Source organism: Ctenopharyngodon idella, chromosome 3 (genome assembly GCF_019924925.1).
Source record: "Ctenopharyngodon idella isolate HZGC_01 chromosome 3, HZGC01, whole genome shotgun sequence".
NCBI lineage: Eukaryota > Metazoa > Chordata > Actinopteri > Cypriniformes > Xenocyprididae > Ctenopharyngodon > Ctenopharyngodon idella.
The window spans coordinates 6,802,495-6,830,385 of NC_067222.1; the positions used below are offsets into that span (position 1 = coordinate 6,802,495).

The 27,891-nt window shown below is 38.4% G+C and overlaps 2 protein-coding genes and 2 long non-coding RNA genes across 4 annotated transcripts in view; 2 read left to right on the forward strand and 2 right to left on the reverse strand.

The window, feature by feature from the left end:
• The window catches only part of LOC127509705 (interferon-induced very large GTPase 1-like), a 322,431-nt gene that overhangs the window by 175,042 nt on the left and 119,498 nt on the right, over window positions 1-27,891 (reverse strand). The gene's annotated exons all lie outside the window — the stretch shown is intronic.
• Window positions 1,869-15,755, forward strand: LOC127509713 (nuclear factor 7, brain-like). The gene is made up of 8 exons (XM_051888634.1): window positions 1,869-3,364; window positions 3,498-3,593; window positions 4,952-5,182; window positions 5,264-5,286; window positions 5,368-5,486; window positions 5,682-6,794; window positions 6,972-7,038; window positions 11,449-15,755. Exons 1-6 carry the CDS (start codon window positions 2,969-2,971, stop codon window positions 6,173-6,175), a joined length of 1,359 nt encoding a protein of 452 aa, XP_051744594.1. The 5' UTR covers window positions 1,869-2,968; the 3' UTR covers window positions 6,176-6,794; window positions 6,972-7,038; window positions 11,449-15,755.
• On the reverse strand, window positions 3,041-18,525 carry LOC127509722 (uncharacterized). Its single transcript, XR_007929355.1, has 3 exons — window positions 17,114-18,525; window positions 7,295-7,438; window positions 3,041-3,184 (listed from the first exon to the last, which is right to left on the reverse strand). It is a non-coding gene; the product is annotated as an uncharacterized LOC127509722 (long non-coding RNA).
• LOC127509719 (uncharacterized) lies at window positions 20,293-24,582 on the forward strand. Its single transcript, XR_007929351.1, has 2 exons — window positions 20,293-20,420; window positions 24,256-24,582. It is a non-coding gene; the product is annotated as an uncharacterized LOC127509719 (long non-coding RNA).

A 27,891-nucleotide genomic window follows, 5' to 3' on the forward strand; every position in this document is an offset into this window, starting at 1 on the left:
TATCAAAATAACTCCAGTAAACACACTTTAATTTGACATGCATTAGTTTTATTTCTCTATATATAATAAACAGTGTGCAGTGAAAACAAACCACATTACTGCTAACAGTTGCTCATTGAATAAAACATTTCATATGATTCACTGCACTAAACTGACATCAGATGTCTTTTTCGTTGGCAATAGGCGCCTAAGTGCATATAATGTAAACAACACAAACGTAGTGAATTCATAAGTTCATCATTCACTATACGCTATATTTGTTATAGTGATTCAAAAGTTATCCAGGGATAATGCGTTGGTGTATTGTGTTATTTAAATACATTTGTTTAACTGACCATTGATAGCTTGCAGACGATCACTATGCAAAAGCTGCACGCGCTTGTGACTCTATCTCCACTTACAGGACACGCCTCCAGACGATCGGCTGTTTTTGGAAATACTCGGTACAGCGTATGTATCTTTTATAAACATGATAAAAATAAAGACTTTTTGGAGATATGAAGGATGTTATACTACTCTATAGGTACTCAAGATTAACATGAGGTTGGCAGAACAAACCTTCTACTTTTTTTTCTTGCTTAAAAACACATGAAGATAAATTCAACATTTTCAATTAAATCCCATTCTGGGAACTAGATATCTTCTTACCCCCAGTAAGTAGATTATACACAATAAAATTAAGTAAATGTTCATTTAAATATAATAATGAACAAGCAGCAAACATCCTCGTTTTGAGTGAGTGCTTCCATTTCAGCAGCAAATCCATGACTTTCCAAACAAGGAAATAAATAAATACAAGATTACAGCAAGATGCGGGCAGCGCATCGTGACATGTCAAAAGCAAGAAACCATTACAATCATTGAACTATACTGGATGCGGTGCGGCGCGATGAGACAGTAAATGGATGCCCTGTATACCTGAGGTAATCCACACGGTTGTGAAGCTTCCAACAGCACTAATGGACCGCTTTAAGCTGTTGCAAAACAACAACAGTCACACCTGTTATAACACACCTCTGATGGTTCCCATATGAACACTGAGCAGTGTTAATTTAAGTAATCCTGATGATTTTGTCGAGGAGAATGTTCATACAAACCAATAATGTTACTGAATGAAATGTCGACCCAGGACGAGGTATGACTATGAAGCTTTGGGGGTGTTTATGGACTCTATCTACTCCATCTGTGTTTGATCATCGTTCTGAATCCCATCCGGACATTTTGACAAAAATGCCATTTTCTCAGCCTTTTGTTTAAAATGTTTCTTTTTTTTTTTTTTTTTTTTTTTAATTGAAACTTACCCACATTTAAGTGTTGATAAAAATGATTCATGAATCTAGAATAAAATGTTTTTAAAATGGAAGTTAAGTACTAAAAATACTATATAATATATAAATATATAAATACTATATACTATATATAAAAAGTAAACTATAAGTGTGATGTTATGTTCACTTAAAGAAAATTTTTTTTGCCCACAACCCATTGCGTTTGGAGGAGGATTCAGTTCAGAACTACAAAAACGAGTAAAAAGTGTTAAAAACTACAAAACATGGCTGATATATACGTGACCAACGCTGAGAGGTTTGAGGGACTAATGATCAGTTTAATAAAAAACTAAAAATATTTATTTAATGTTATCCGTGTTATATTTTATCTAGAATAACATGTGGACTTTTATAAAGATCCGTTTTGCCAGTAACTTTTAAATGCATCAGCATTAATATGAGGAGAGTTCTCCTCATGAAAGACCCACGACTGCAGATTAACGTGCTACTGCATTTCTCTCCGACACGTTAAATGAAATGAAATGTGGATGATTTAAGATGATTGACAGGCCAGTTTACAGTGCATGTCAGGATGCGACAGAGAGCAAAGACGCAATTGTATGACGTGATAGTATATCCCAAAGCTTGTCTACTCTTTTGCTACACACTCAAAAGTATGTACTTTTTGTTCACACAAATAGTACATACTTTTAGAGTGTAGTATAAGTAGGCGAATAACAGCATAGCACTGCTTCAGCCTTTGATATCCCACAATCCTGTGCATTCCATTCGGTGACAGTTGAGCTAGAAAAAGAAAGATGGTGTCTGAAAGTTGTGGTTTCTGGTTAGTTTGTGTGTACATGTACGTTTTTGACTAATGTTTTCCACTTCTGATGTCATTTCTAACAATAAATGACTACTGTAGTAATTAAATATCTGTTTAGTTCTCACCAAAGCTTGCTTTATTTTGCTCTATCAGAAGTCTGTTTCATGAGGTACCTTCATGCGCAAACACAGCCTGCAGCCTATAAGGCAGCGAGGCAACAAGTCAGCTGCCTAAGTTTTCGGATGTGTTTATGTTTATGAAGGTGTTCAATCTCACATACAGTATTTCACAGAAGTGAGTACACCCCTCACTAAATATTTTATTATATTTTTTCATGTGACAACACTGAAGAAATGACACTTTGCTACAATGTAAAGTAGTGAGTGTACAGCTTGTATAACAGTGTAAATTTGCTGTCCCCTCAAAATAACTCAACACACAGCCATTAATGTCTAAACTGCTGGCCACACAAGTAAGTACACCCCAAAAAGTACGTTTTCTCTAATGTGTCCATTATGAATGCATTTATTTGGCATGAACTTGAATAAATCCTGATTTTACTGTCTGACCTGCTGCACAACATACCTAAAGATAATCAGAAACTGGTCCACCCTCTTACATCATTTACCAGGAAGAGACTGACTCATTACTCCACTCCTTTCTGTCATACTGATGCCTTTTTTAATTTCAAGACATAATCAAAAGGAATCATCGATCAAAGAAGAATGAAGAGAAACATTTTCAAGAAAGATTTATGAGAAGTTTGTTTCTGATCAGACAGCAGATCTTTGTGATTCTTGTCGTTGCTCATTTTTGAAACCTTGATTCAGAAAGTGACATTAATGTTTGGATTGCTGGAGCTCAAACACTGAAAATGGATTCACCAGCTGAATATGATTATATTTGTCCTGTGTGTCGTGATATTTTCAAGGATCCTGTTGTTTTATCATGTAGTCACAGTTTCTGTAAAGAGTGTCTTCAGCAGTTCTGGAGAACCAAGGAAACTCAGGAGTGTCCTGTCTGTAGGAGAAGATCCTCAAGAGATGATCCTCCAGTTAGTCTTGCATTAAAAAACTTGTGTGAGTCGTTCCTGAAGGAGAGAAATGAGAGGTGTTCATCAGGATCTGAGGAGATCTGCAGTTTACACAGTGAGAAACTCAAACTCTTCTGTCTGGAGGACAAACAGCCTGTGTGTTTAGTGTGCAGAGATTCACAGAAACACAACAATCATACATTCAGACCACTTAGTGAAGTGGCTTCATCATATAAGGTAAGAGATTTATTTTTGAGGATTAAAGCTTATAAATTAACAAATGTCCCCATTTTGCTCATACAATGCATTACACACATGAATGTATTAAAGAAATCTCTGGTGTCTCATTGTTTTTCTCTTTAAATTCCAGGAGGAGCTCAATACAGCACTGAAGTCCTTACAAGAGAAACTGAAACACAAAGAAAACATTAAAGGAGAGTTTGAGAAAACAGTTCAACACATCAAGGTGAGGATTGATTCTACTGACATATTTACAAGTTTTATTAGAACAGCTGAATTGATTTGTCTGATAATCACGTTCCATTATTGACTGAAACAGAAATGTTGGGTAGAAATGCTGAATGCATTCCATGTATTTATATAAATAGATTACGTCTATAAGTCTGAATATTATCTGTGTTTTTGAAAAAAAAAAATCGCTGTTGTTCACTTTCATTTACTGAGTTGTATTTCTGGTTCACAGAAATCCCTCAAGTTTCTTTATTCAACCTCTGGTCTCCTGTATAAGTTTTATATCTTCCTTCTTATTCCTTTCGAGTCTTGAACTGGTCCAGTGGATAGGTATTTACATTGCAGGATGCAAGTGCTACATAAATTTGGCGAGTCAGCCAGGAGTGGTCAAGGCAGATATAAAAGTAATAACCACAGACCAGACCATGCTTCATGATGGAAGTAGTCCAAACATCAGTGTAAAAATCCCTAACTCAGTTATAGTCAGTGGGGTAGTTGGCACAGAAGCTGATGAAGAAGTATATGACTTTCTTAAACAGTATGGGTCTATTCATAGGATAATTACAGTAGACACCCCTGAGTCAGAGACAGACAGACAAGTTATAGTAGAGTATGCATATGGCACAGCCGTGCAATCCCTTTCACCTGCATGCCAGTCATTCTGAAAAACAAGTCAGACCATGATATTACCCGATAGCAGAGATTCATGTCATCAAGAGTGTTCAGTGCATCAAGTCTTCCAAGTCAGACTCCCAAACAAAGCTTGATCACAAACCAAAACTCAGTCTTGACTTTGACTAAAGCACGAGGCCAATAGTTTTCAAGTGCTGACTGTGAAGGAGCATTTCATTGGGTTGGACCTACTGAACGAACTACTGATTGAATACGCCCAGCTTTGCTTTGTCACTATGTGTAATTTGTATGTGTCATCATCATTGTTTCCCACTGCAAAGAAATATAGTAAAGACAAGTTGTTTTTGACTTTTGAAAGTTATGTTAATTAGGTGAAAATATTTTACATTTCATTAATTTCTATCATGTTTATAATTGTCAGATCTTGTTATCATTGTTAGTCTTTTTCACATAAAAATTAAATGACCAATAATGTGTCGAGCACAACCAGCTGCCCATAATTGTCTAAGTTATTTTATTTTCTATCAAAAATATTTGACAACTGTTTTGTAAAAGTTCAGTTATGCAATTTATATTATTTATTATTATTATTATTATCTAATTAAACAAAACTGTTGTTTAAAACTCTGCTAACTAACCCACATTTACCCTCTCACTCTTCATGCTGCTCCAGAATCAGTTGTCTTTGAGATGATTGATGTGAATGTGATTTGATTTCAGTCTCAAGCTGATCACACAGAGCGTCAGATTAAACAGCAGTTTGAGAAGCTTCATCAGTTTCTCAGAGATGAAGAAGCAGCTACAATCACTGCACTGAGGGAGGAAGAGGAGCAGAAGAAGCAGATGATGAAGGAGAAGCTGGAGGAGATGAACAGACACATCTCAGCTCTTTCACACACAATCAAAGACATGGAGGAGATGATGAAAGACAATGATGTCTGCTTTCTGAAGGTCTGATTTCAGATCATTGATTGATTGATTGATTGATGATTGATTGAGTTCTTGATGCTAAATGGTGTGTTTGTTCTGCAGAAGTTTCCAGTCTCAATGGAAAGGTGAGTGATCTGCTGGTGTCTCTGGTCTCTCTGGTTCTGATCCAAAACCACTGCAGTTCTGACTCCTGAATGTTCTTCCAGAGTCCAGATCTCACAGCCGGATCCAGAGATGGCTTCTGGAGCTTTGATTCATGTGCCACGTTACTTGGGCAACCTGCAGTTCAGAGTCTGGAAGAAGATGCAGGACATCGTCCAAAACAGTGAGTCTGGAGAAGATCTGTGCTTTTACACACACACTGGAAATCACACATAGGGGAAGATTGACAGTTTTAAAGATCTCTGATGTGTTTAATCAACAGGACGAGTGTCATAGTTCATAATAATCTGTGTACGGTTCACTCTTGATCATTATATGAACATCAGAATAAAAGCAGCTGTTGATTGTGTCTCATCAGCTCCTGTGATTCTGGATCCAAACACGGCAAATCCACGTCTCTTCCTGTCTGATGATCTGACCAGTGTGAGATGGAGAGAGAACAAACATTTGCTTCCTGATAATCCAGAGAGATTTGACAATTATTACTGTGTTCTGGGTTCAGAGGGTTTTAACTCAGGAACACACTGCTGGGATGTGGAGGTTAAAGAAAGTCAATGCTGGAGTCTTGGAGTAACTACAGCATCAAACCAGAGGAAGGGACAAGTTTTCCATACTGATGTCTGGAGTGTGCAATATGATCAATATGGACTGTATGAACGGTCTGGTTTTCATGTTAAACAGTATCTTGAGCGTGTGAGAGTTGATCTGGACTATGACAGAGGAATGGTGTCATTCTCTGATCCTGTAACTAACACACATCTACACACATTCACAACCACCTTCACTGACACAGTCTTTCCTTTCTTTGATAGTTTTTCTCCTCTGAGGATCTTACCAGTCAATAGTCAGTAAACGTTAACTTACACCTGTGGGTCTGGATCAAGCAGCTTTCATCTTTTACATTCATCAATTAGTTTTTCTATAGCACTTTTACTAAAGTTAGACCAATTAGAGACAGTTTTAGGATTCTTGTTTTTTAGGCTAATTACCATTTACCTGATCAGGCCAATTATTCTTTCTTTGTTGGAAAGTGTGTCTCCTCCTCTCTGATGCCGTCTTTTTACTCCTGATTAGACTGGAAACCTCTCCAGCACTCTTGAATAATTTAGGTGAAAGAGAGTCCGTCTTTTTAACACTACGAACCTTGATGGAATGAATGGAATGAATCAATACTGAATTTACTTAAGCTGGACAATGAAACCATTTTCTTTAAGAGCTGCTGTGCAGCCGAAATTATTTGCCAGTTATCACTGTAAAGCTGCTTTGACACAATCTGCATTGTAAAAAGCGCTATATAAATAAAGGTGACTTGACTTGACTCCCCACCAGATTCCCCTAAATCGCACTGTGAACAGATTGTTGACAGTACAGGTCCAGTGCCTTATCAGTTCGAACCTTTGGACCCTCACATACATACAGGAGAAAGTGAAGATGAACCTGATGAAGTGCAGATAGAAGTCGTCTCGCACTGGTATGTTTTTGTACTTTCAATATTTATAAAAAGTAAAATATGTATTTATCAAACTGAAAGTTTATCTTGCATGTGAACACCGGAATAGTAAATAAAATCATATAGTAATTTTAGCACAAACTAAATCTCCCGTTGCAAAGTATTATAAAAACGCTTATCATGTTGTAATTTTAACAGGTGTTCGTGTGGTAACTGCTTCAGACTCAGTCCCGGGGAGAATGTATGTTGTAAAGAAATACCGCAGGTAAAATCCTACTTCAAAGAGGACAGTTATCATACTACAGCTGGCAGAGAGATTTCGTGGATGTGTAAAATAAAAGTGCCTTGCATTTTCACTTGCAAGAAGGATGCTCCACTAAAAATTACAGCTGCAGAAAGCTGGATATTTCCTGCCAGTATGTTTGTGACATACGGCTGACTTGTCCAAGTGTTCTGATGCTCACAGTGTGTGCAAATCTAGTCCACGCACAGAAGCAAAAATAAGAAAATTTGATTCTTACTCTTGCTTCTTCGCTCTGGTTTCCATGTATATTGTGTGGATACATGCTTGATCGGCGAATCAACATCTGTTTGGCACGTCGCATCTTTTGTGAATACTTCTGTCTGGCACCCCACCTCACGACACAGTCAGAGGACAACTGCATCTGACTTACAACCGTATAAAAAAAAGTACAAAACGCAAGCATTATATTCACAATACGAAAACAATAACCCAAAGCACTGAGAAATATTTAGTAACTAGTTAACATTGACTATGTCTGCTCCTAAAAACAGAGCACACAGAAAAATGGCAATATTCAAGTGGGCCACTTGATTTAAAATTTTATAAAAAATAAAATAAATAAATAATAATGTCTCAAAAATAATGATGGAAGACAAACATGACAGAAGTGACTGTCTCATGCATAATGCCTACATTATATTTTATGCATCCTACAGCACAGTGGATTGAATAAGCTTTTTGTCAAGAATAAATACAGAGAACCGTCGAAACGGTTGACGTCAGCATGTTCGACCAGCCCTTAATGGAGCCAATCATCACTCCGGATCTTGCCAGTATCTGTTTTGGGGTTTCATGAAAACTGACATTTTATACATACAGGCTCTGATCCTCAGAACAAATTTAACACTGTCTTTGGGACTCACTGAAATTGCTTATAAAGTTTAACTCAGTTTCAGAACAAATTTTGATAATCCCTTGAACCTTTTTTTTTTATAATAAAATTAATAAATAGATGTATTAGAAAATACTTTATTTGCTAATTTAAAATCAGTAGGCTATACTCGCGGTCACTGTGAGCAGTGGAGACTTCAGTGCGACTTTACTGACATCTAGTGGAGAAATTGATTAAGAAACAATTTTAAAAAAGGCAGGCCATGGAGCAATTTGTCTTTTATTTGTAGAGATTATCCCAGCTAACCATGATAGTGACTGCTATGTAATCTGATGACCAAACTTATTGTGGTAACTTAATTAAGGTACATTGTGACAACTGGAAAAGTTAACTCCTGAGGACTGTTGCATGAAGCTAGTTAAACAAGTAGGTTTTCACTGTTTCAGAGTAGCTAGGTTTATAGTTGACAAAACCATACAAATCCAACCTGGGTAAGATCAGGTTCAGTGGACTCACAATGCTAAACTTTCTCTGTAAACTCACACGTTCAGCTTACTGCGCATGTGCATAATTTTGTTCAGTAAAGGCTTATTTATACTTCTGCGTCGAGTGTACGCAGTAGCTACAGCGTAGGCTGTTTGTACTACGACGTAGCCTGACGTGCACCTCTTCAAAAATGTAACAATGCGTCAATTCTACACGGAGTGCAAACGCTGTGATTGGTCTGCTAGAACCCCTCCCATGGGTCAAAAAAACTGGCAAGGAGCAATAGTAGAAGAGCAAGCGTTTTCAACTTCCATAGGAATGAAAAACACTTTGTTTCAGAGGACACATGCAGTCAAACTGCAACAAAAGTCGTTACATATTTGCCGCTTCTCTGCCGTTTCTATTTGTAAGCTTCTCTGACAAAGTACATGACAAGCTGCTTCTTCTTTGGCTTTTGCCTTGATACTCAACATTACCGCAAACAATACATATTGTTTCAAAGCAGCTTCACAGTGACAATAGGAAAATTCTTATCGAGCTAAAGTTGGTTTTTGATTGAATCACTTCCGTTGTAAAAATGGTTAATTATTACTTCAGGGGCCGCTTTATTGTGTACATATATTGCACATACATGTTCCCATATAAATGTGAATGTATTGTACACACATATATTTACACACGTGGAATGAGTTAGGATCAGTGGTTACAACAGACTTCTAGTTCCCAGCATGCTTTGCTTCTGAGAGTAAATGTTAAAATTAAGTGTTATTTCATGTGTTTTGCTCAATTATTTTGGAATTTAAAAGGGTTTCTGGTATGTGTGAGTTTTTGAGGTTACCATTGTGCTAAAGAGTAGAGCCTGTGGTTAGGTTGACGATTGGCTGAACATCATTAAGACAACAATGACTTTATTTAAAAAGTAATTGCTGTGTAATTACTATGCTAAATACTTTAGCAGCAGCCATATCACCCTGTAGCCCAAGACTGGTTGCCCACTGAAGCTAAGCAGGGCTAAGCCTGGTTAGTACCTGGATGGGAGACCTTCTGGGAAAACTAGGTTGCTGCAGGAAGAGGTGTTAGTGAGGCCAGCAGGGGGTGCTCACCCTGTGGTCTGTGTGGGTCCTAACACCCAAGTATAAGCGTAAGCGTTTCAAAAAGCACCGTCCTTCGGATGAGACATTAAACCGAGGTCCTGACTCACTGTGGTCGTTAAAAATCCCAGGAAGTCCTTCGAAAAGAGTAGGGGTGTAACCCCGACGTCCTGGCCAAATTTGCCCATTGGCCATTGTCCATCATGGCCTCCTAATCATCCCCATATACTGATTGGCTTCATCACTCTGTCTCCTCTCCACCAATAAGCTGGTGTGTGGTGGGCGTTCTGGCGCAGTATGGCTGCCGTCGCATCATCCAGGTGGATGCTGCACATTGGTGGTGGTTGAGGAGATTCCCCCTTCCGTATGTAAAGCGCTTTGAGTGCCCAGAAAAGCGCTATATAAATGTAAGGAATTATTATTACTATTATTATTTAGTACATGCATGTGTGCTTGTGCTTTTGTTAACTAACTTGAAATTATGAAACATTTTAATTGTAAATAACAAAAAAAATATAAGAAATGTATTACATTATATATTTCTCTATATCTGTTTGTTTATACTTCAATATATTACACATGCAGTGCCATATCTGATCACATATAAATCTATATATTATGAAGTATATTCCTGAATATAAAATTACACACATTATGATATATAAGTAAATATGTTATCATATATTTCTCAATATATGAAAAGCGCAATTTCTTATGTATTATTCAATATATTTTAATATATTTATGCAATATATTTTTCTGTATTTCAAATATACTGTTATATCATTTAATATATTGATCATTCATATATAGGGAAATATATATTATTTCCGTAAGGGCAGAGACTGCAGTGCTGTTTAAATCCACTAGATGTTCTCAGCGTATTACATTTAATTTGCTGGTTAAACAAAGCACACTAGTGTGATAAACAGTGCAATTCTTTTCATATAAAATTGACAAAATTTATTCACAAATAACGCTTTTTTCTCTCAAAAACTGAGGTACATGAGCTCAGATAAATAAGGCCTACGATCGATCAATTCCAAAAATAAATAAATAAATAAATAAATTCTGTCCCAATTGAAAGAAAATAATTTGACAAAAAGATTGAATCCAATATTTGGTGATAATGTAGCATAATGAGAGATTTATAAGCAATTTTTTGTAGGCCGATCAATTTGACCATGAACGTCACAAGTGTTACAATGTAGAAAAAAAACATACAAAAAATTACAAAAAGTAGGCTATCAAACATTTTTTGGGGAATTTGTTAAACTCTGGGTGAGTAAAGTCAGTAAATTTTAGTCCATTGCAATTACATTAACTAGCATTTTAGGGTACGGGAAAATCCGGGTCAAAATGAACCGAACACAACAGGTTATGGAATCAACTACTAAATCCTATAATCTGCAAATTCTAGTTGAAAAGACTGGTGCAGTAATACTATGTTTTGCTTTAGATGTAGTATTTTAGTAGTATATGTATAGTGTAATACAGTATCCTGTTATTTCAGGAGCTTCAGTTTCACCAGGGCAGTTTAACATGATAAAAACATGAGTGTAGAGTATTATTTTAATTGAAATAAAGCATTAGAAATGTTCATATTTGAAATTGTGTGGAAGATGAATAGAGATTTTTGGTTGTTTTGTTCTATTAGGGAAGGTCGAGGACCACAGTTTTCTGCTCAGATGTTTTTATTAGCTGTTATTAATGTCATTTACAGTGATCTTTGTCTTTATTGGCTGTGATGTCTGATTTATGGTTGGATAATGGCTGTCCTGGTGATTTTTCTAAACACACACACACACACACACACACACACATTTTAAACTAAATGCAATCTGTGTACAATTAATTACGTTCTGCAATCAAAGAGCATATGGCTTAAAACAACTAAAACTCACACCATCCTTAAAAGAGCATCTTTTTACAAAAAACACCCCATATCTGCTTTTACTGCAGATCTACAACCAGTCGCTCATCCAGCACAAGAAACTACTTTTCAAGAACCAGTCGCACATCCAATACAAGAAACACAAGAAACTACTTTGCAGCAACCAGTCGCTCATCCAATACAAGAAACTACTTTCCAGCAACCAGTCGCTCATCCAACACAAGAAACTACTTTGCAGCAATCAGTCGCTCATCCAATACAAGAAACACAAGAAACTACTTTTCAGCAACCAGTCACTCATCCAACACAAGAAACTACTTTCCAGCAACTAGTCGCTCATCCAACACAAGAAACTACTTTGCAGCAGTCAGTCGCTCATCCAATACAAGAAACACAAGAAACTACTTTCCAGCAACCAGTCGCTCATCCAGCACAAGAAACTACTTTACAGCAACCAGTCGCTTATCCAACACAAGAAACTACTTTGCAGCAACCAGTCACTCATCCAGCACAAGAAACTACTTTGCAGCAACCAGTCGCTCATCCAGCACAAGAAACTACTTTGCAGCAACCAGTCGCTCATCCAGCACAAGAAACTACTTTGCAGCGACCAGTCACTCATCCGGCACAGGAAACTACTTTGCAGCAACCAGTCGCTCATCCAGCACAAGAAATTACTTTGCAGCAACCAGTCGCTAATCCAGCACAAGAAACGTCTCGGGTTACGTCTGTAACCCTTGTTCCCTGAGAAGGGAATGAGACGCTGCGTTGGAAAGACATTTTGGGGAACGGCTCCAGCGTGACAGCATCTGAAGCACATATTGAGCTAGTCCAATCTTGATTGGAGTTGTGTCATGATGTCACATGTGCCTGCGTACCGGAAGCTACAAAGTTGAGCTGGCACAAAACAGTGTCAGCTTTTGATAGGTCAAAGCAAGTCATTCTCAGGCACTCAGGAGGTGTGGCAAAGGGACGCAGCATCTTGTTTCCCTTCTCAGGGAACAAGGGTTACAGACGTAACCCAAGACATTCCCTTTCAAAGGAACTCACGCTGCGTCAGAACGACACTTTGGGGAACAAAATACCCGCAGCGCCACACCAAAGAGAGGTGTGAAGCTTGTCAGGCACAACTCAGGACTTGAGAACTTGAGCGCCCGGCGTAGAGGGCAGATCCAGGCTGTAGTACCTTATAAAAGTGTGAGGGGAGGCCCAGCCAGCAGCATCACAGACCTCTTGTAGGGAAACCCCTGATAACAGGGCTTTGGAGGAAGCCACTCCTCTAGTTGAGTGGGCTTTGATCAGGAGAGACAAAGCCAAGTCGTGCGCTTCATATGCTGTAGAAATAGCATCCACAATCCACCTGCTAATCATCTGCTTAGAGGCAGGGGAACCCTTCTTAAGTGACCCAAAGCACACAAGTAGCTGGTCCGACTTCCTCCAGCCGGAGGACCTTTGTACATAGGCCCCCAAGGCTCTAACAGGGCATAATATATGTACCTGCAGAATAACAGACCATGCCACATTTAAAGGCACCTTGGCCACATAGCCCGGGCTAGGGTGGAGAATGGCCTTTTAACCCTACCAGGAGCGAACTCTAGGCAAGAGGGAGCAACAGAGAGAGCCTGCACGTCCTCTTTTAAGGGACGTAATAGCAAGCAGGAAGGCCACTTTGAAAGAGAGAGTTTTTTTTTCTGCCACCTCGTCACTGGGTTCAAAGGATGCCAGGGATAACCCTTTCAGAACCACTGCCAGGTCCCACATGGGAACCCTGGCCTGGACGACAGTCCCCATCCTCTTAGCACCATGAAGGACACAAATAATAAATTGGTGCTTCCCAAGGGGCCCTCGCTTAAAGGCATGTAGAAGGCTGCTATGGCCGCCACATATACCTTTAACGTGGATGGGGAAAGACCATCAGAGAAACGGCTTTGCAGGAACTCCAGCACTGAAGCCACTGGGCAGTTAACTGGGTCCAACTGACATTCCCTGCACCATAAAGTGAACACGTTCCATTTTAGAGCGTAAAGTTTCCTCATGGAGGGAGCTCCAGAGTTCAGAATGGTCTCAACAACCTCAGTTGAGAGACCGGTGCTCAGAAGCTGGTCCCCCTCAGGGGGCCAGACCCATAGTTTCCATAACTCTGGATGAGGTTGATGAATTAGGCCCCAGGCTTTAGACAGCAGGTCCTGTCTGATAGGGATTTGCCAAGGAGTGCCTGCTAGGAGAACTACGATGTCTGAAAATCACACTCAGGCCAGCCAGTACAGGGCTACTAGAAGTAGGCTGACCCCTTGCCAGTGGACCATTTCTAGAACTCCCGGGAGCAGAGCGATCAGGGAAAAAGCATACAGGCGTCACCTCGGCCACACCTGAACCATGGCATCCAGCCCCAAGCAAGCTGGATGTGTGAGGGAGAACCAGAGCAGGCAATGGGTGTTCTCGTGAGAGATGAACAGATCCACCACTGCTTGGCCCAACCTCCTCCAAATCTGCTCCACCATCTCGGGGTGGAGCCTCCATTCCCCAGGCCTTAGCCCCTGCCACGACAGGATGTCTGCTCCAAAATTTTGGTCCCCGGGGATGTACATAGCTCTGAGAGAGCAATTTCCCCTGGGACCACAGGACGACTTGATGCACCAATCTGCACAGAGGGTGCAATCTCAAGCCCCCCAGTCGATTTATATATGAGACCACCGATGTAATGATGTTTTATTAACAAATTTCAGGAGGAGCAGGTTCAGATAATTAGCCTAATTAGCACAAGTGGAAAGCATTCAGCTAATCAACCAACAAGAGGTATATATACTGCTGACTCAGCCCTCAATCACCCCATCTCCTCACTTTTAGTTCTATCTATTATTACCACATCCGGGGGGAGTACTCTTGGTTCTGGCCAAAATTCCGAGCTCGGAGCCCTCCCCCCAGACAGCACGCCAAATATGCATAACTTACTCTATTTAATTGTATGTATATGTGAACTCGAGAATTGTCTGTCCATATCAGGACATGATGGCCCCTGAAATCTGGAAGGAAGTGTCTAAGGGCTAAGAACACAGCCATCATCTCCAGGCAATTTATGTGCCATGAGAGAAGATGCCCTCTCCACAGACCTCTGGTAAAGCGGCCTTCCATGACCGCTCCCCAGCCTGTGAGGGATGCATCTTCCGTCATGGCGCATACAGGGCGCTCCCAACACAGGACCCTGGGACAGGAACCAAGGTTTCTTCCACATAGTCAAAGAACGAAGGCCCCTGCACGTTCCTTTGATCATGCGAAATGGGTTCCCCCTTGGGGAGAACCCTCTGGTCCTGAGCCACTACTGTAGGAGTCTCATGTACAGCAGGCCAAAAGGTATTACATTGGACGCTGCTGCCAGAAGCCCCCAGCACTCTCTAGAAGTGCTTGACAGTGATGGCCTGGCCTAGCTTGATGTTGGTGACTGTAGTCAGAATACTCTCTATACGAGCAGGAGACAGCTGTGCCCGCATCGTAACTGAGTCGCATACTACCCCCAGAAACGTAGTTCTCTGCTGGGGATTCTTTTCTTGACATTCAGCCTTAAACCCAAGCACTCTATGTGGCGGAGAATGACATCTCGATGTCGAACCACCATTTTGATGTCGAACCGCCATCTCCTCTGACTGAGCTAAGATGAGCCAGTTGTCCATGTAGCTGAGTATACAGATGCCCTGGAGTCTCAAGGGAGCCAGCGCCACATCCATACACTTTGTGAAGGTGCGAGGGGACAGAGCTAGACCGAACGGAAGAACCCGATATTGGTACGCTTTTCCCCCGAAAGTGAACCTCAGGAACTTCCTGTGTTGGGGAAGGATAAATATATGGAAATACGCATCTTTTAGATCTATGGTGACAAACCAGTCCTCGGATCTGATTTGACTCACAATGATAGGGATGGTTAGCATCTTGAATCTGAATCTCCTCAGAAAACGATTTAACAACCTGAGATCTATGATGGGGCGTAACCCTCCATCCTTCTTCGGAACTATGGAGTACCGGCTGTAGAACCCGGTTTCCCTCTCATGAGGAGGAAAAATTTCTATAGCCTCCTTCACTAAGAGAGACTGAACTTCCATATCCATAACCCCAGCCTGCTCGGGGCTGACAATTGTGTGCACTATCCCATTGAACTTCGGTGGACGGTACTCGAACTGAATTCTGTAACCTTTCTCGACCGTACGCAGGACCCATGGAGATATATTGAGAAGGTTCCTCCAAGCTTCTACATGCTCCACTAGGGGAATCAGTCTCTCGAGACTGACCCCAGGTGTTACGGGTGAAATAATTTCGGTCCCCTGAAGCGGCTGGCCAGCAGGGAAAACACGAAGAACATTTGGTGAACTCTATAGGGCCGCAATGAGAGCGGGTGGACACTTCGATTTTTGTTCGCTGGAAACCGATGTGTCCTGAAACGCACAAGGCGGCGGGAAGCAAACATTGATTTTCTGAAGGCTCCATGGAGGGGCGAGATGTTGCTCCTCCACCACTGTATGATCTTAGCTGGGGACAGAAATCCTTACAATATAAAACCCAATTCTGAATACTGGGCCCCCTGGATTGGCAGATACACACGCAAGGCACCAATTGTGTTAAACACAGAGTGGCAAAAAGTGCAGAGCACAAGTGCACAAGTGCACAAGACCTCATCACTGAAATGGATATGACAGAGGAAAGATTCAGTGATGAAGTAATGAAGCTAAAGGTATTGTACACCTTAAACAACTCACTATGAATTTATTTATAGCCTCTTACATGTTGCAATTTAAAAATGATGGCAAGACGAAAACCAATCATTACCATACAGGTCTAAATTAAGTGTTACCTTCAAGTTGTGCCTAGAACTAACATACAAATAACTAGTTTCACAGTGGCAATGATAATTGTAATGCTAGTATCAAACATATTTGTGCTCCAACAACAGGTTGCAGACATTCAAAAACTTTGCAAGGCCTGTGGAGTAGGCACTCAAGGATCAAAGACTGACCTTCTATCCAGATTGAGAGGAGAGATGCAAACCAGAACTGCATATGACAAAATATTTCAGAAAGTTTGGGGAGCATCCGGTATTTGTTGTGCTCTGAGTTCAAATGCACATATTCTAAAAGGTATTAAATTTCATTTACTAAATATACTAATAACTATTCTTTTCAGGTGGATGGGCAGTCATTTTATGTCCTTGTGGTGTGGTTTACAGTGTGAAATGTCTCATCTGTGCTGAAAGTCCTAGAGACTTTTCTGACATGTTGTTCTCTTGGAAACACATGCCAAACATCTGTATTTAGGATTTTGCCAGAAGACTGGCCACCCATGCCAGTGTACTGAGACCAGAAGCAATTCCATTTGCACCATTTGAGGGACGGTCTGCAGAGAATACAGAAGGCAATCTGAGGGCTGCACTGAGCGGAACCCTTATTGTAAGCTTACCTTGGTTTAATGAAAAGAAGTTGGATGAAGATGTCAGTTGCCATCCAGTGACTGGATCTTCAGATCACTATGCACTATATGACAAATTCCATGAGTCTAATTCTATGGATGTGCAAGACTCACTCAGAAAGATCCAGCTTGTTCCAGAGTTGGCTGACAGTGTTAACACACAAGCCGCAGAATGTCTCCCACCACTCACAAGTTCCATATTATTTGTACATTTAAAATTAAGTGAAAAACAAATAGATTCGCTTGAACGTTTGTTTGTAGGTAAGTCTATTACATGCGTACCTTGCAGTGGCGTGCACAGAGCTCCGCGAGGGCAGGGGCGGTGTTGTGTGTGTGTGTCTGTGTGGTTGTTCTCCCTCGGTAGAAATTGCGTTCCGGGGGGAGAAATGGGAACCCGCGATGCGACTGCCAAAGGCACTTTCACTTTCGCGATCAAAGGGGCAGGGGCATAAGCCCATCCGCCCACCGCCCCCCGCCCCCCGCCCCCCGCTGCATGCCACTGATACATTGAATCTTAATTTTTAAATGACTATGCTCATTTACAATATATGTCTATTTGTCGTTGTTGTGTCTTTAGATAAAGAGAACAGGGGTCCTGACATGACCAGACTATACATGATAAAACCTACTAAAGCCACTGACTTGATCACAATGTAAACTGGTATTGTAACTGCAGTCCTCCATTATGATTAAATTTTAGATTTTTATTTACATTTACATTTATGCATTTATCAGACACTCTTATTGTAACGAAGCGGGACTCGGTAAGATCCATTTGCAAGCTTTATTTAACAGTGTTCGTAGTAAACAGGCAATGGTAAAGCAACAGCAGACAGGTATGGCAGAGAGCAGGCAGAATCGTAGTCGGAGTACAGGCAGTAGGTCAGGGCAGGCAGATAACAATCATAAATCCAAGACAGAGCAAATAATCCAAAGGGCAGGCTCAGAGAATCGTACACGGGAACAAACAGGGTCAACAACAGGCAGACAAACAAGATAAATAACGCTCAGAATTGATAACCATGGCTAATCAAGACCTCACAAAGTGTATGTGGATGTGAGTGGCTTAAATAGTCCAGGTAATGTGCTGCAGCTGGGTGTGGTGCTTACTGACTGGTAGAGTGAGTGCAGGTGATAACCAGGGAGGATTATGGGAAATGGAGTCCGGGAATGACTGGAACCGTGACACTTATCCTAAGCAACTTACAATAGAGGAACATAAGTAGTTTGTCACAGAGCCACCAATATTAATTGTGTGCAATGCCAGGTCTATTAGAAAGATGGATAGATTAGGACTAGGAATATGTTGCTTGTCAATAATTGAACATTTCTAATCTCATGACAGGTGACTCAAGCTCTTTCTGTAAGTAAGGATGATGAAGTGGCAAATGTGAGCTCTACAGTAATAAAACAGAAAGCCTTTACAACTCTGACAGAACTTTGTAAGGTTGAATGAAATGTAAGAAACACTGGCAAAAACAATATTAAACAATAAACAATATTAAAACCATGAAAGTCCTATTTAAAGTAGATTTGAAAGTAGAAGTAATTTCCACCCCCTCCCTACAGGTGCTGAATTCCTGCTTCTGTGTTCTGCAACAGATTGCACTCTCACAGGTTTAACCTCAAAGTCTAAAGAGCAGGAAAAAAAGAATTTTGATCAAATACTCAAAACTAACATTTTCCCTTTTTGTTTCCAGAATGTGGACATCTATCCAGTTAACAGCCATGTCATTGTGACATATTACCACCTATTTTTGCACATCCCATGGACAGCTTACCTGTATGTATGACTTATGTTTTGAGCAGGTCTGGAATGTCTTTAAATATTTTGCATACATTAAGTCACTCATTTTTTTTGTGTGTGTAAATTATTTTTACTATACATATAGCCTGAAATTAGCAGCATGGATGCTGTGGTCTTTCCATCTTGGGTGCCAGGACACTGGATGCTGTGTGTGAGTCTGCTTAGATGTTGCATTACTTTAACTTACCAGTTGTCGTACAAAGTGAAATAAGCTACATTTTGTGTGTTATTCCTTGATATTATGCATTCTCTAACAACTTAACACATGGTGACATTTTTCAGATCATGAAGCCAAAATTGAATGAATTGTATTTTCTCAGTTTGCTGAGAAGCCCAGGTTTTGGTGATGGCACTTACATTGCCATATACAGGTTTTGCTTAGAGTGCTTTGTCTAAAAAACATTATGTTCTATGGTTCAGCCTGGTTCTGCATTCAGTTCTGTTCTTTTTTCTATTTCTAATGACTTTGTTCTCATCCTATACAATTTAAGAAACACACATTACTTGCAACAACACAATGTATTTATCAAAATTGTGTGCATATTTGCAATGTGAAGAAATTTGTGGAAAAAGTAAAAGTTGGACAGTTCCTGTTAAACCCTGCCTTTATTATTTTCTTTTTTAAATTTCCTTGCCTATCAAATATAGTTTTGCAGGGAAGTTCTTAAAAAACCCTGTTTACTGTTTGGCTGTATGTAGTGAATATCTTCATTTTTTTTTTTTTTTTTTTTTTAGACGTGTTTTGACAGAAATTGCTCAGAGCCTCTGTCCAGGGCCATGTTGTATTTTGCACTAAAGGTAACTGAAAATGTTTTTACCAGTCTTTAGTGAAGGCTTTAGAATAAATACATTTTCAGATTGTTGTGTGGTTACAAAACCTTAATTCATACATTATATTGTACAAACATTTATACCTATGTCTAGGATGTTCCTCGACAAGAGTTGTCTTGTAGCTGTAGGAGAAATTGGTTCTTTTGGTTCTGCAGATGTCATGTCAGAATTTAGCCCACGTGTGTAGTAATTAATACTTCATTCATGTTACAGTATGCTCTCTATATCATCCTGGGGGGAATGTTTGACTTCTCAGAGTTGGGTTTACCAACCATATTAAAAGACATTCTGTAAGTTTGTGATTTATTTGTTTTGATAAACTTGTGCTTTTCCAAACTATAGTCAGACATGCCAAGTATTAGAAGATGGTGGTCTGCCCTTTTGCTGGAGATGTTCCAACCAAGGTATGCATTTTTCCCCCTGCATCCCTTTCTGATAATAAGGATGGCGAAATGTACTTACAATTGGTGATATCTGAAATTTGTCTTACCTGCATGCAGTCAGTCTTGATATTCTGTATTAGTAATGTATTTTTATGTCACAAATTCATCAAGATCATTCACGAAAAGCCAGCAAAGAAAAAATAGACGAATCAGGGCTGACAAGAGACAAGACACTGGTATTGTTTACTTTGTTTGAGGGGCTCCATTATTGATGATAAATGTTTTTTTTTTTTTTCCCCAAATTACTGATGTTCTATTGTCTCTTCCTTGTAGTTGCAACTAGTGACACACCCCTGAGCATACAGCAGGCATGTATTTGCCATTTTACTCAATCTTTAAACTGCAGTTGGATTATTATGACCACAACTTTTGTTCATCTACAGCTTCCTCTGCTAGTTCTTCGAGCAATCTTGCTGGAAGTTGTGGTTCATGATGGTGATGTTGCAATCCGCACCCTTGCCCTTACATGCAGCTGCTTCAACAACATTGTGTGCATGGAAAGTTTCCGGTGAGAGGCTCACTTTCTGTGGTTGGACTGTAGGTTTTATTAGCGTCTTATTACCCTTCCCATCTTTCTTGATATCATTGTTAGGTAAACTGCAAACTGTTTTTCTTTTTCTTTCACAATTAATATATAACATTGGTCAGTACATTGTTGCACTTTAAAGGCAGTTGCCTGTGAATGAGATCAGTTGAATTTTTGTATACATTTATCAGGTGTGGTGAACTGGAAGTAGGGCTGCACGATTAATCATATTTTAATCGCGATAACGATATCTTCCTCTCTCGGTTGATTACAAATAATCGTCACGATATTGGCCCGCTCGTTATTTATCCTGAAAACGTGTTTTTTCTTTGGGATATGCTTGTGGTTGCCAGATGCAAAGAGCTTAAATCCCCCAAACAGAGCTTTTCCCTTACAAAGATATACTGTCTCCCCGGTGTTTTACTTAATCTGTGCAATCTGGCAACTCTGTGCACAGCTCCTTCTAAATAAGAAAGAAGCGCTGATGATCTGAAAACAAACATGTGCGCTGTAGTTTAGCGATCTTCACAGTGAAATTCTGCTTCAATGAAAGTGTCATACAGCCAGTCTTTGTTTCTTCACAAGCCACTTGTACTGTTTGTGACCAAATGTGCCATGATCAAACCTTCAGCGATGAATTCCAACAAATGCAACACGGATCTCACCTTACTGTTTGCAGAATGCACTTTTGCAACCTATGTGACAATTCAATCAGGAAAATGAACATAGTTTGGAATTATTGGAAATAATATTAGGAGGTTCGCGAAAAAGCTCAACGTGAAAAAGCTTAACGTGGCTTAATTTACTAAGACAGTGTTATTAACAAACCAAACTTAGCAAACACCATACTAATAAAGCATACTATGTACAGAGAAGCAGATGAGCCCAGAATATGAACGCAACACATTTAATGAAGCATTTTCCTCCCATAAAGAAAACGCTTAACGTGGCTTAATGTACTAAGACAGTGACATTAAAATACCAAACTTATTAAACACTATACTAATAAAGCATACTATACAGAAAAATTGGTTTGTGCAGAATTTGATCTTTTAATATCACTTAGTAGGCTACATTAAGTGACGTTAAGCTTTTTCTTTAACAGTTTTCTATGGGAGGAAAACACTTAACATGTAATTAAACGCATTGCATTTTAATATCACTGTCTTAGTACATTAAGCCACGTTAAACGTTTTTCACATTAAGCATTTTAGAATGTCCCTAGCCAGGGGCATATATATATATATATATATATTTTTTTTTAATTTAAATTTAAATTTAAATTAATAATCTATTAATTTCTATACTTTTTAGTTTCTGTTTTTATTACACATCTAAGAGAATATTGCATTTAAAATAATTATTTGTTTTAAGTGTTATGAGTTTGGGGCTATGTGATCAATAGAGTGATCCTAATGTTGAAAGTTTTCAGAGTCATTTCATTTCTTTATTATAATCCATTTTACAAGGTCAGTTAAATATCAGTAATGCATATAAAGCTTATTCTGTAAAAATATGGCAAGTTACACCAATGCAATCATGTGCTTCTGTATTTGTATATATTGAGGAAAAAAACTAATACACTTACAATAAAGTTAATTATAAATAACTTGGATAAACACCAAATGTAAAATGCTGTCTAAATTGATCTTCGGAAGGTATTCAGCTTTAATGGTGCTCATCTGTTGATTAGTGCAGTTATGTCACACTTTTATAGCTGTTATGAAAAAGGTTTACACTAAGGAAATAAAATTTGCCATGCGTTTGCTTAATATAAATAACATAGTCCTCTCGCTCTCTGTTGCTCGTTTTCTGTGCTATTTAAATATTTTGAAGCTCAACAATATAATACTGTTATGGCATGATGGGCGAAAAATGGTTATGAATGATTGAAGATCATAGTTTTCTTTGAATAGACTATGCTGAATATTTCTTTTTTTTTTTTTTTTTTTTTTTTTTTTTTGTAATTTTGTCACAATAAATAGTTTGTAGCCTTTTACATACATATTTTGTTTGTCTGACTGAATTACAATAATACTGAAATGTAGTTGCCTTCCCTTTCAGCAGTAACTGATTTGAGGTTTGACTGGGCTTAAAATTATCTGTCACACATTTCCTTTAGGCTAAGTATTCGTAAAGAAAATGTTGTATCGATGAGTAAAATGTTTCCATTCGTCTGCACTTAGGCACTCGAAAAAAGTGACATGCAGCATTCTTTTTAATTTCTTTATTTTTTTTTATTTCTGTACATAAATCATTGATCGCGAGAAAACGCGAAAGAAAAAATAACGGCGTATGGCTTTTCAGGGCTTCCGTATTTTTTTGATTGGATTGTTAAAAACGCCTAATCCCTGTCTGAAAACACCCCAAAATGGGGAAACGCCCCCTTTTTGTTCCGCAGAGACCTGTACTTGAACGCGATCCGTAGGCAAAGGGGCGGAGCTAACAATCCAACGCTCCGATTGGTTGTTACTCATTTCTTAATTTAATTCAGATATAAATATTCACATATATTTGTTCATTTATAAAGAATTTCTGACATATGGATAGTCATAATATTCTATTTAAGCAATCTTATAATAAATAATAATATTCATAAACAATTATTTAACAATTGGGTTACAACATGCTTAGATTCAGATGGCAAATATCATATATTAAATTGGGTATCCATCTTAGAGATAATACCCATATTTAATGAAACAATCCTATTTAAAAATATTATATTTATCATATCATAATAAAATATTTATTGTTACTACTGTAAATCTATATTAAATATTATGGGATCTCTTTCAATGCTTTCAGAATCTTTACTTTTTAAAGTAATTTTGTTTCTGTATTTTTATTTTATATTAACAAAGGCCTGTTTTAATGACAGTATATTTATTGGACAAAAATGAATTCTTTTATTCATCAAAATAAACAAAAAAATCGCACAAACTTTGCTAAAGTGATTATTTTCAACAAGTATTAAACCAGACATTATTAAAAACATATGTGGGGTAAAAGGCCCCCCTCACCACCTCATACATTTATAAGATTTTTAAACAAAATTAACCACTTGTATGATTTATTTTCACACAAAATCTGTTGCTCCATCAATGTCCAATACAAACATATATATTTTTCCTGCAATCATACACTTTGAGAGTAGTGAAAAGCACATTTTTTCTTAAGGTGTGCCTTTAGCCCCGTTGTACCCTACATGTTTCACATAGGCAAACTTGTTCATACAGTATGTTGACAAATATTAAAATCATTCAAATACACTAGTTTTATGAAGTTAAAAGTTGTATGTGCTCTAGTTTGAAAAGAAAGGTAATTTCAGAAAAGTTCTGTTTTTTTATTTTTTATATTTTGTGGTTACTTATCATTTACATAATGTTATATTTCTATTAATCAGAGTATTCATTAATCAAGTATAACCAATGTAAATGTAGCCATCTTTTATAAGTTACTCTTATATTATTTCTGATACATGAATGTATCAGGCTGTAGGTGAATGAAATGTGCTCCCATGATGAGCCCATATGATGAACTTGTGCAGTACTATAAGTACTTTCAGCTTAATGGGCGTGCTTTTTCCCCCCATGCCTTTTAGGGGCCCTGTTGCTACCAGTATTGTGTCTATTTTCAGAAAAGAATAATACACTATGTCGTAAATGGCACTGAAATATAAGCGTAAAATGGCTGTAAAATTACAAAGGTATATAAAAAGTAATTGCATCATTCTTTAATGTCATCCTTTAAATGCATTAATGAATCAATTGAATAAAATAATTAAAACAATCTTTATAAATTTCAATATCACAAGGTTGCTAGACATTATACCAGCTCCAGCTTGGATCCAGCCTGTTATGAAAGAAGACGTCAGATAACCCAACACCTCTGAATAAGGACTCCAGAACATCAAACATGGATGATTATGCAACATTATCATGTTATCAGGTTGCTTCGAATGCACACTACTTTTGCTTAAATGGATTATCTTACAACTGTTATTTCTGATATCATCTCGTAACAGACTATTGTGATTTTGTAACATAGAAACATGCATTTTCTGTAAAGCTGCTCTGAATTATGTATAGTGAAAAGCATTATACAAGTGAATGTGAAGTAAATTGCATTGTTGGTTACTGTACCATTTTGAAGTTATGGACCCAATCTCACACTACAGTTTGAAGAGCCATCACATTGTTGAGCCATTTAGGGTTGTTAAAGTTTCATTGGTGTATTATGTCCAGTGTGCCCAATTTGAGGCAACTTTGTGCCCAATTGACTGTCATTATGCAACATTATGAGCAATTTTATTGTAGCATTATTAAGTTATGGATCTATAAATTTGACAGATGTGACAAAAGTTACATGAGAAATTGCACTTTTGGCCCAATTTGAGAAGCTATATCTCAGCTGCCTTTGAGGGTGCGTTCAAATTTTAACTGGAACCTTATACCTAGTGCACTTGACTGTCACCATGCAACATTATGAGCAATTTTACTGTAGCATTATTACGTTATGGATCTATAAATTGACAGATGTGACATAACAGTTACATAAGAAATTGCACTATTGGCCCAAATGGAGGCGCTATATCTCCGCCGCCTTTGAGGGTGCGTTCAAATTTTAACTGGAGCCTTATACCTAGTGCACTTGACTGTCACCTTGCAACATTATGAGCAATTTTACTGTAGCATTATTGAGTTATGATCCCATGATTCTGAGAGATATGACATACAGTTACATGAGAAATTGCATTATTGGCCCAAATGGAGGCGCTATATCTCCGCTGCCTTTGAGGGTGCGTTCAAATTTTAACTGGAGCCTTATTCCCAATTAACTTGTCTGTCACCATGCAACATTATGAGCAATTTTACTGTAGCATTATTACGTTATGGATCTATAAATTGACAGATGTGACATAACAGTTACATAAGAAATTGCACTATTGGCCCAAATGGAGGCGCTATATCTCCGCTGCCTTTGAGGGTGTGTTCAAATTTTAACTGGAGCCTTATACCTAGTGTACTTGACTGTCACCATGCAACATTATGAGCAATTTTACTGTAGCATTATTGAGTTATGATCCCATGATTCTGAGATATGACATACAGTTACAAGTCAAATTCATGCGTCCATAACTTCATATTGCTACAGTAAAATTGTCCATAATTTTGCAAGGTGACAGTCAAGTGCATTGGATATGAGGCTCCAGTGCAACTTTTAACGCACCCTCAAAGGTAGCTGAGATATAGCGCCTCCAATTGGGCCAATAATGCAATTTCTCCTGTAACTGTATTGTCACATTTGTCAAATTCATGGGTCCATAACTTCATATTGCTACAGTAATATTGTCCATAATTTTGCATGGTGACAGTCAAGTGCATTGGATATGAGGCACCAGTGCAACTTTTAATGCACCCTCAAAGGTAGCTGAGATATAGCGCCTCCAATTGGGCCAATAATGCAATTTCTCCTGTAACTTTATTGTTACTTCAAATTCATGGCTCCATAACTTCATAATGCTACAGTAAAAATTTCTGAAAATTTGAATAGTGTCATTCAAGTGCATTGGGAATAAGGCCCCGGTGCAACTTTTAACGCACCCTCAAAGGTAGCTGAGATATAGCGCCTCCAATTGGGCCAGTGATGCAATTTGTCCTGTTAGTTTGTCACATCTGTCAAATTCATAGATCCATAACTTCATAATGCTACAGTAAAAATGTCTGAACATGTGAATGGTGACAGGCAATTGCCCTGGAAATAAGGCCTCGGTGAAACTTTTAAAGGTGCCCTAGAATCAAAAATTGAATTTACCTCGGCATCGTTGAATAACAAGAGTTCAGTACATGGAAATGACATACAGTGAGTCTCAAACACGATTGTTTGCTCCTTATGTAAATCTCATTTGTTTAAAAGACCTCCGAAGAACAGGCGAATCTCAACATAACACCGACTGTTATGTTGAGTGCGACTGCGACTGCGAATAAGAAGCTGGATTCAGCCTCGTCTTTTATCCTGCGTGTGTCAATGTCAATGTACTCCTGAAAAAGAGACAGACACACACACATATGCAGCAACAAAAAAAAACAACAAAAAAAAAACAATTACATAGCACAGCGTACGTAACGTTCACAAACTTTCAAGCTACACTGTATAGTCTCCATATGGCTCCCTCACAAGGTGGGGTTATTACAAATGTATATGTGAAAACAATTAGAACTCTTTTTCTAATTGTTTTAACATATACATTTGTAATAACCCCACCTTGTGAGGGAGCCATATGGAGACTATACAGTGCAGCTTGAAAGTTTGTGAACCACTTACAGAATCTGTGAAAATGTGAATAATTTTAACAAAATAAGAAGGATCATACAAAATGCATGTCATTTTTATTTAGTGCTGTCCTGAGTAAGATATTTTAAATGATGTTTACATAAAGTGCACAAGACAAAAAAAAAAAATGCTGAATTCATAAATATGACCCAATTCAAAAGTTTATGAACCCTTGATTCTTAATACTGTGTGTGGTTACCTGGATGATGTTTTGTTTTTTTCGTTTTGTGATGGTTGTTCATGAGTCGCTTGTTTGTCCTGAGCAGTTAAACTGCGCAATATTCTTCAAAAAAATCCTCCAGGTCCCAAAAATTCTTCAGTTTTCCAGCATCTTTTGCGTATTTGAACCCTTTCCAGCAGTGACTGTATGATTTTGAGATCCATCTTTTCACACTGAGGACAACTGAGGAACACCAACACAAGTATTAAAAGAGGTTCAAACATTCACTGATGCTCCAGAAGGAAACACGATGCATTACAGTTTTTGCCTATTGCTTACACACGTTTTGCTAAATTTGGCTCATTGTGTCAAAACTCTACACACAAGCAAATAAGACACAACACTGGGAAATAAACCATTCACATCTATGTCAAATTGAAACTCTGTTATCAAAACCTAACAATCCTTTGTCAAAATGTCACTCTGATGACAAAATGATACCCACTTGCATCATATGAATACACTTTCAGAGCAGCAGCAACACACTAGTCTACTTTATATAAAAAAAAACTGCAGTCTTTTGTTTTCAATGTTTTTATTTGTAAGTAAGTGTTTTCAGGTGTGTGTCAATGTCTTTTCAATTAACCAGTGTGTGTTGTATTTTGAATAGATGTGTTTTCCCAATGGTACCCTGAGATTTCATTTTTGAACTAAGTGTCCTATGTATGAAATAGTGTGTAGTGTCTAGGAGCAAGTGTGTTGCAGAAAGGAGCAAGTGTGTTACAGAATTGCAACTAAAGTGCAAAGCAGTGCTTTTGTTTAAGGTATGGTTACACTTTGTTTAAGGTATAGTAACAACAACTTCAAGTTATGTTACTTTGGTTTAAGCATGTGTCTATAGTGTTCAAGCAACGGGCAAAAACTGTAAGAGCCGGGGGGCAAAAACCTTTTGAATTT